Source organism: Sciurus carolinensis, chromosome 9 (assembly GCF_902686445.1).
Source record: "Sciurus carolinensis chromosome 9, mSciCar1.2, whole genome shotgun sequence".
Lineage (NCBI taxonomy): Eukaryota > Metazoa > Chordata > Mammalia > Rodentia > Sciuridae > Sciurus > Sciurus carolinensis.
The window spans coordinates 131,872,177-131,881,098 of NC_062221.1; the positions used below are offsets into that span (position 1 = coordinate 131,872,177).

Consider the following 8,922-nt stretch of genomic DNA (forward strand, 5'->3'; position numbering starts at 1 on the left):
GTTGTAACTTGTGTGAACCTGATTCTTGTGGATAAAAATACTTTCTTCATAAAGTTGCCCTAAGATTTAAATAAGATGCAAACGGCATATGAAAGACCCATATGCATTACTGTCACACTAAGAGACAATGGGTGGCACAGCTTCAGAGTTGGCCAAAGCGGGTGTGAGTCACAGGACCCATACCTCCCGGCCGTGCGCCCTGGAACGGGCCCCTCAGCCAATGCCTGGCCGCACTTACACTTACATACTGATGGTACAAACAAAACACTTCATACTAATGAATGGAAACTTTTATTATCTTTAAAAAACAACACAAAAATTAACAAAATTCAAGGATGATTATTATAGACAACATTTGTATATCAACCCCAAATTCTTATGGTGAAGCCCCAACGCCCAGAGTGGCTGAATTTGGAGGTGTCGTCTCTAAGAAAGTAAAGTTAAATAAGGTCACGAGGGTAGGGCCCTGCCCCAATAGGATTAGCGGCCTCACAAGTGGAGGCAACAGAGTTGGCTGTCTCCGCACCCCAAGAAAGACTAGGATGAAGGAAGAAGGCGCCCGCCTGCCAGCCAGGAAGGGTCCTCACCAGAACCAGCCATGCAGGCACCCGATCTCAGACTTCCAAGGTCTGAACTAGGAGAAAATAAATGGCGGTCATTTAAGTCCCTCCTCGTTGGCCTTTTGTACAGCAGCCCAGGAAGACTCATACAGTAATGAAGACAAGCTATTGTTATGTTGAGGGGGAAACATCCAAAATTAGCCTCTGAATTAAATAACATTTTTGTCTTCTAATTCTAAATTCAGGCCAACCTCAAATACCTCTCTCTACAGTGCTAATTACGATTGCTCGTGGGAATTTCATACTTCACCCACCAAAATTAGCAATGAGAGGAAAAGTACTAGACCTTCCAGCTTATGTACACCAAGGGTTTAGCGTCTTGAGCTCTCTCAGAAATGCGGTGGGCACCAGCTTTTGGTGACTCGGGAACTTACAAATCTAGCTATAATCCACCTACCAGGTACTGCATGTTAAGCTGGGAGACTAGAAGTGTATTCTTTCATGCAGTTGAACCCAGAGAGAAAATTCAGATTAGAAGAAACGTTAATAAACCTCCCCCCATGCTGGGGACGGAACCCAGGGTCTCAGGCATGCTGTCACAGCCCCAAGCTCTCAGCAGACAGTTCATTAACTGCTCCACAGAATTGGGAATGTTTATTAAAAGAAAACAAAAAGTGAAGGGACAGCATCTCACTGCAGGGGAGGTGGGCGGAGCTGGCCCGTGACCCACCTCCTGGTGTTCACCGCCCGTGCGGTGCTCGCACTCAAATGACCTGCACTTAAAGACAGTGGGTCCCACCCATCGCTCACTCGCTCTGGGGGAACCTGTGCCATGCCACGAGAGGCCCAGTGGACAAGAGCCACCAAGGACCCCATGCTGCCTGCCTCAGCTCCGCTGCCTCAGGGTGACACGGCAACCGAGGCTTTAGCGCAGCCTGGTGAGAGCCTGAGGCAGAGGCTTCAGCTTAGCCATCCCTGGATTCCTGACTGCGAACACGAAGAGGTGACACACACTTACTGTCCAAGCCACTAAGTGCTGGGTGAGTGAGTTACACAGCAGCAGGGGGCCATCACTGCGGCCCAGTCTTTGTGACAAGCATCTTACATCCATCCCATTTCACAGGCAGAGAGACTAAGGCACAGGTCAGGGTAACAATTCCCGAGTCACCCTGCCTAAGTGGCAAAGGTCTGCGGAAGACCCCTGCCCTCAACCAGGATGAGGCCTTCGCACGAGCCACCCTTTCCCAACGTGGAAGCTGGAGTGAAGGCAGGGAGCAGGCTCCTGAGGTTCTCTTACCGCGGCCGCGTCTGCACCTATTGCCAAGGCACAGCCCCTCCCTACTCAGGGAACACGGCCACGTCCCCCACTGTCTCCCTCAAGGTCGCCCATCAATCCTGAGGGTGCTCGGTATCTCGGAGGGGGAAGCCACTAAACTGTATTTCAAGGGACTGGCGCGCTCCACAGCCCGGACGCGCACCCTCATGACTGTGCACAGTGCGTGTCCCCCGAGGGGCTCCCCACCATCACCAGGGACAGAGGGGGCTTCATCCCTGCTACGGCAAGAGGGCGGTGCTCACTGACCTGCACCCGCAAACCAGGAAAAGCAGTGACTGTGTCATCTGATGGCATTTTTTAAAAGGAAGAAACAAAGAGACAAAGGAAAGAGTCTGAACTGTAAGCACGGGAACCAACAGCCTCGCTTTCTCTGTTCTGTCCATCACAAAGCCCATTGTTCTGTCTCTATTGCAATCGTCCCAAGTCTTGAAAGGTCTGTAGTCCTAGGTTGTAACATTCAAAGTCACTGCCACTGAAGTAAAGGCTTTGAGCAGGTAGGGTGTGCACAGGGGTGGCTGACCGAGCCCGAACGGGCACCAGACACTTGTCAGCGGAGAGGTGGAGAGGAGGAAGTAAGCAAAGACCTGCGGGTGCAGCAGGCATGTGGCTCATTAAGAGCCAGGAATTCTAAGCTTAGGGAAATCGTGGGTAAGTTCTAAAACACGCCGTGCACGTATGTAACGTGAACTTTTAAAACACACCCTAAGAACTGAACCAGACCATACTGGATATTGGATCACTTAGGGGAAGAGTTTCTCCATAATTTAAGTCTGAGAATCCACACGTCTCACCCTCCTCCTAGGATGAAAAGTGAACATGTCTACAACTGCCTGACTTCCCACTGTCACTCCTGCAAGGATGTCATAATTTACAATGTGCTGCGCTCACTGACTGACAGGAATGGGCAGAGGCAGCCATGGATACGCAATCTCAGGGGAAGCTGAGCCCATCAGCTGCGCCGCCCTACACCCTAAAGCACTTGAATCACCGAGGTACTAAATGATGTCCTACTACCCAAAGGCCAGCTCTGGAGGGCCAGGTCTGTGATCTGCCCTCGGGTGCAGCATGTAAAGGCTTAAGGAAAGTAGCCCGCCCTTGGAGTAAAATGCTCCTAGGGTCACTCACCCTCCTGCTGACCCTCCTGCTGACCACCAATCCTGCTGTCAGACTTCAAGGTCAAACAGCACTCCAGGAGAGGGCGTCCTCCAGTCCAAGAGCCTGGCTCCCATGACAGACTCGAAGAAACCAGACACAGACAGGCGGTCATCTGGCAGAGGTGGAACCCGGTTGTTAAGTGTTTAGTTATCTTCAAGATTCAATCATGCCGAGGGTCAGGCCAGACCCCTCTAGCTGGGGTCCTGGTCCTGGACTGCATCTGACAAAATCAGCTAAGGAGCTTTCCAGCCGACTCCCACTTCCTGCCTGGAGCTGGAACTGGTCTGCAGTGGGTCGGGCATGGGAATGTCCCAAGGTCCCGGGATTCTAAGGTCAATTTGGGACAGAACCAACCTATGCAGGGGCTCCAGTGATGGGAGAATTCAAGGACATCACTGAAATTGCTTCTTCACCAATCAGAACATCGTGTTATTAAAAGAATCAAGGAAAGTAGCTACCACAGATCATAAGTGAGCATTCAAAAAAAAGTGTATTCACTAGAAAAGATTTTTGTGATTTTCTCACTTAGCCTTCAAGTAACACGTCATCAGTCAAATACATATTTACGTTTCAGACAACCAAAAAATGGTACGCACTTCCACTACTATGTGGAACTCTATTTACTGCTTGGAAGCTAACAGAATACTATTTGAGAACTTTGAAATTCATGGTTGCCTTCATGAAGGTGGAGTAAACTCTTACCATTGGGAACCAAATAACTAACCACTGCCCACAATCCAGAGTATATGCACATGCAGTTACTGGTTCAAAGCACTGCTTTTCTTTCCAAAGCAGAACAGTATTTTCACGAAAGAAGTAGTTAGTGTAATGCTTGGCAAATATTACACACAAAGAAAATAATCTTATGTTAATAAAAATTTTCATTAATTTATAATGGTATTAAGTTAATGATTACTTTAAATTAATGATATAGTTTCAATTATTGTTAGATTAAAAACTAAGTCATCATAATTTACATTATTGATGATGATCCGGCGAACACAGATGATCTCACTTATCAGACCAGATTTTAGTAGTTACAGAGCAGCTTCTGTAAACGCTCAAAGGAATCAGCAGGTCAGGCCAATTTCTGTTCTGCTGTGGAGACTGATTGCAGAATCACAGGAACCTGCAAGCAGCAGGCTGGAGCCAGTCTTCTCAGCAGGCCTGCTCTCTCCACGGTGGCCTCCGCCAACCTGGCCGTGGAGAGGGGAGGCCAGCCCACAGGCGTGTGCAGCTCATCATCTGTCTACTCAAGATGAACACCACTACTCTGAAGTACATGCACATGTCCCTTACACCCCCAAAAGGTGACACACTACCCTGAAGGAAGGACGGCCTTTAAAATACCAAGGCTTCGGGTGGAAGCTCAGAAGCCACTCTTCCCAGAGGGATGGTGTTAGCTCAATGAGAAATGATCCGCTCTCTGGAACACTTACCGATGGACGACCTTACTGCCTGAAGGCATGTGTCTCTGGGGGACGGAGGCCCCTTCTCCAATCGGTTTTTATGTCTTCCCCCACTGCTGTAAATCATGCAGGACTGTGTGAATGGGCGATGGAGCAGGAAGCTCCCCAGGGGCTTCCGAATGGAGAAGGGGGTTCAAATGGAGGTTCTACCCATTTCCCATTTCCAACACCACCCCAGCACTCACCCTCCAAGTTCCCCAGCAATGGAGCAGCCTCCCAGCCCGCCTCCCCACTTCCTCTCCTGCCCACTCACCTCTCTTCCCAGAGAGGCATTCCCCACCCACCTCACCCTGCAGTTAAGATGACATCTGAAGGGCACCACAGCCCTGAGGAACCCTCCCTGGCTGCCCTCTGACCTCAGCCGCCCCCCACCTCCTTTTCAGCACACCTGTGGCTCCTTCATGCTTTACCCCAGTTCACCCTGGCACTGAACTTCAGCATTTGTCACTCCCTCTGCCTGGAGGCCGGCACCCAAAAATCTCCCAGGAGCACCCTCCCATCAGCCCAGTTCAAGCTGCACAGAGGCCTTCTTGGGCCACTCAATCTAAAGAGGCTCCAGGCTAAGACTCCCATGTGTCCCTGTGCCCACACTGGCCTCAGAGCCACTCTCTGCCCTTCTCTGGGCCCTGGAAGGCTATCTCTACCTATGGACTCTACTGCTTGGGTGCTTCCATCTCCTGGCTGCTCACTCAGTTCCACCCAAAGGATGGAAGCCTGCAGTACTTCCCTTCCTGACTGGGCCTCGCACCTCAACGGGGCACCTTTTAAGCCTACGGCCCCTGCCTGTCTCCTCCCCTAGGTTCCAGCCACACTGCTTCCTGGCATCCCTTGTAGATTCCCGCAGGATCACCCCAGCAAACCAGTTCTTCAGTAAGACCTCTTGAACTGCCACAGTACGTGACGCTGCCAGGACCTGAGTGCTAGGACCTACCCCCCGCCGGCCCATTCTCCTATTTTATGTTTGCTATTGTGTCTATTGGCACCATCAGTCTGCCATATCCTTGGGCACTACATCTGCAGAGTCAACCAACCATGAATCAAAATTCTTAAAAAACTTCATCGGCACTGAATAGGTAAAGACTTTTTTCCTTATCATTACTCCTGAAAAAAATACAGTATAACAACTATTTACATATCATGGTGTATTAGTTATTAAAAAAGTAACTAGAGATGATTTAAAATATAAGAGAAGATGTGCCCAGGTTATATGTGAATGCCACAACTTAAGCGCATACATGGATTTTAGTACCAAGGGGTTTCCTAGAACCAGCACTCCCCCATGGAGACCAAGGGACAATACCTGAATCTACAAGTACCTCGTTCACTTGCTTTTTTATGGCCTGTCTCCTCCTCAGCCACTAGAACCCATGCTCATGAAAGCAGGGAGCCTGGCATGTCCACCACTGTCCTCGGGCCAAAACTGGGCCTGCAACATGGCACCAACCAACAGCAGAGAGTATGAATGGACACAGGCTGGCCCAGTGTGTCCACTCAAAGCACTGCCCGTGGGTGAGGCCTTCCCCAACCAGCTGATTTACAGCCACCACCTCTGTCCCTTCCAAGCCTTACTTTTCCTACGGCACCATCACCTTCTGATACACTTGATGTTTGTTTAGTGTCTGCCTCCTCCAACAAAAATGCCAATTCTCAAGGCAAAAATGCTAATGCAGTCACTGTGTAGCCTCAGATCGGAGAACAGTGCCTGGCCTTCAGCAGAGTGCCAATAAAGGTTAAAATGAATAGCTGGCAAAGTGGGCCAATCTTTATGTAAAGCAGCAATTCACTTGACACCCAGAAATTCACCCAGCCACTGCACTGGACACCCAGAAAGAAAAGATGCTTATCCTACCCAGAGAAAAATAAGCATTTTTTTTTATTTATTAATCTATTTATTTATTTGGTATTGGGGATTGAATCCAGGGCACTTTACCACTGAACTACATCCCCAGTCCTTTTAATTTTTATTTTTTTGAGACAGGGTCTCTCTAAGTTGCTGAGGGTGACCTTGAACTTGTGATCCTCCTGCCATGGTTCCCCAGTGGCTGGGAGTAAAAACCCGAAATAAGCCACTGCTGCCTGAGAAGAACAGGTTTGAGAGTAAGATGAGGAAGACCCCGTGTTAATGACAATTGTTGCTCTAGAAAGTATGTCCAGAAGTTGATGTGGCCATTGTAAAATCCTTTCTGAAAGTAAATGGGCATATAAATTATAAATAAATGAGACTTAAGCACACCATTCCAGTTCCACAATGTGTTCCTTTTGGCAGCCGCCTTCAACTACAGTTCACTGACAGTACATGTGGACCCAGAGCCAAGCCTGAAAGCATTGCTTTTTTGACAGCTGCTGTCTTAACGGGGCAACTCTCAAAAGCAGGTTTCATTCTGCAACGCCTACACTGTCCAAATCCTATTCTGCACAATAACTGAAGATCTGAATAAATTCCTCCTCCCCACTACCATCATTGATTACTCATACTTGCTCTATCACCCTTCAAAGTGTCTAAAATGTGCGGATTTGGGGGAGGGGGATCAACTCCCCATGTACTTGAGTGTCCCTGGTGGTGGCATGTCACTCCCTTCAAGGGAGCAAGATTTCTGGCTAAATATCCTAAAGGTTTTGAAAATGGTTTCCCCCCTAACACCATTCCACCAAAACTGGCCAACGAACCGCAGGATAATGAGCAACCGCGGATCCTCACCCAAACACTGGCTCTTCTTCCAATCGTGCAGATTGAGAATGCGGAGACGTCGTCGTATTTATGAACAGTGAGTCACGTCGCCGCTCAACGTCTGTTTCCTCCTCGCGTAAATGAGGCGACCCCCACCCCTACCGAGTAAATGCGGGGCTGTGGCCAGCGCCCCAGGGGGGCGCAGGAGCTGCCCGGCCGCTTCGGGTGCTAATTCGTCCCCCGCCCCAATAACCACCGGCGCTGGGGCGTCGCTAGGAAGCAGCCGCGAGCCTGGCGAGCGGAGCCGCTGAAACCCCTCCGGGAGCTGCGCGCAGCCGGCAGGCGCTCGGGGACCCGGGTCCGCGGGGCGCCACCCCGGGGACAGGGGCCCGCGGCCGCTCGTCCGGGGGTCGCCGCCCGCCCGGCCCGCGGCCCGCCCTCGGTGCTGCCACCCGCGCGGCTTCCTCGGGCAACAAGTGTCCGCCCTCCGCCCCGACGGCCACCCGGCCCAGCCCTCACCCGGCACAGGCCGTCCACGAACACGCGCGGGTCCAGGTGGCAGGCGATGGTGGCGCTGGGCAGGTCCTGCAGGTCCACCTCCTCCATCTCGCAGTCGATGAAGCTCCAGTCGCCGCCGCCCTCGTCGGCCTCGGCCGCCCCGGAGAAGGGCGCGAAGGGCCGCAGCGTCACCCCGGGCCGCGCCCGCGCCTCGGCCGCCTCCGCTGCCGCCCCGAGCCGGGGCCCGGCCACGCCGTCCTCCATCCCCGCGCTCCCGCCCGCGCGCCCCTGTGCGCCCCCGCCGGCTGCGCCGGGCTCGCGCGCCGGAGCCGAGCGCTCTCCCCTCCGCGCCGCGGCCGACGGCTCCGGTTAACCCCCTCGGGGTCGCGCGGCTGTCGGCCGCCGGCTGTCACCGCGGTTCCTGGAGACGCGGCCTCCGAGCGCCCGCCCCGCCCGCCTCTGTCCAGCGCGGGAGGGGTAGAAAGCCTGCGCGGCGCCCCGCCCGCCCAGCCCCGAGGGCGGAGCTCGAGCTGGTTCGGCTGCGGTCCCTTTAAGGCCGGCCCCAGCTGGGTTACCGTGTCCCGCCCTTCCCGGAGAGAAGACCAATAAGAGAACGGGATTCTTGTCAGGTGATCCTCATTCTGCCGCCCCTAGCCTGAAGCCTAAAGGCGACCATATTAGTTAGGGGCAAAGGCCTGTAGCCGTTTTTTTTCTGAAGGCGAGTGGTGCTTGCCGAGGACGCCAGGCAGTCATGGGCCCTTAGAGTCTTGGTCCCTTAGGCTGATGACTGAGCAGGCAGCGCCTCGGGGGCTGCCTTGCGGTGTCGTTTGGGGAAACACGAGCCAACTTTTGGGGAATTTCAGAGAGATCTATTCCAGGGTAGGGTTCTAGCTGCAGCCGACGGTTGGCAAGTGGTTACACATGCTTAACCTTGTATTTCCAGATGTAGTTGCAAATAAGGAACTAGGCCATGACACCATCCTTACTTTTATATTTCGTTTTATTAGTCAGTTTATCAGTCTCCAAAATTAATGTAGTTAGAATTCTATTTCTAAAAACCTTTATGTGTTGTGCTCAACATTGAACCTTGCTTTTGATGCTCAAAAGAGAATTCCTTCATGTTGAAGGACCACGTGATGCAAGGAAAACTTGGGTATGAATTTAAGTTTTGCTGTTAATTACTTGGACGAGTAAATCTGAATCAGTTTGCTTGCTCAAAAAAATGAGGCCATATGC

At 51.9% G+C, this 8,922-nt stretch overlaps 1 protein-coding gene across 1 annotated transcript in view; it reads right to left on the reverse strand.

Annotated features, from left to right (window-relative positions):
• The window catches only part of Rcan1 (regulator of calcineurin 1), a 75,995-nt gene extending 67,874 nt beyond the window's left edge, over positions 1-8,121 (reverse strand). Inside the window, exon 1 of the mRNA XM_047564318.1 lies at positions 7,708-8,121. Coding sequence (XP_047420274.1) covers positions 7,708-7,950 — 243 coding nt within the window. The 5' untranslated portion in view covers positions 7,951-8,121. The remainder of the gene's footprint in view (positions 1-7,707) is intronic.
• Positions 8,122-8,922: the final 801 nt, after the last annotated feature.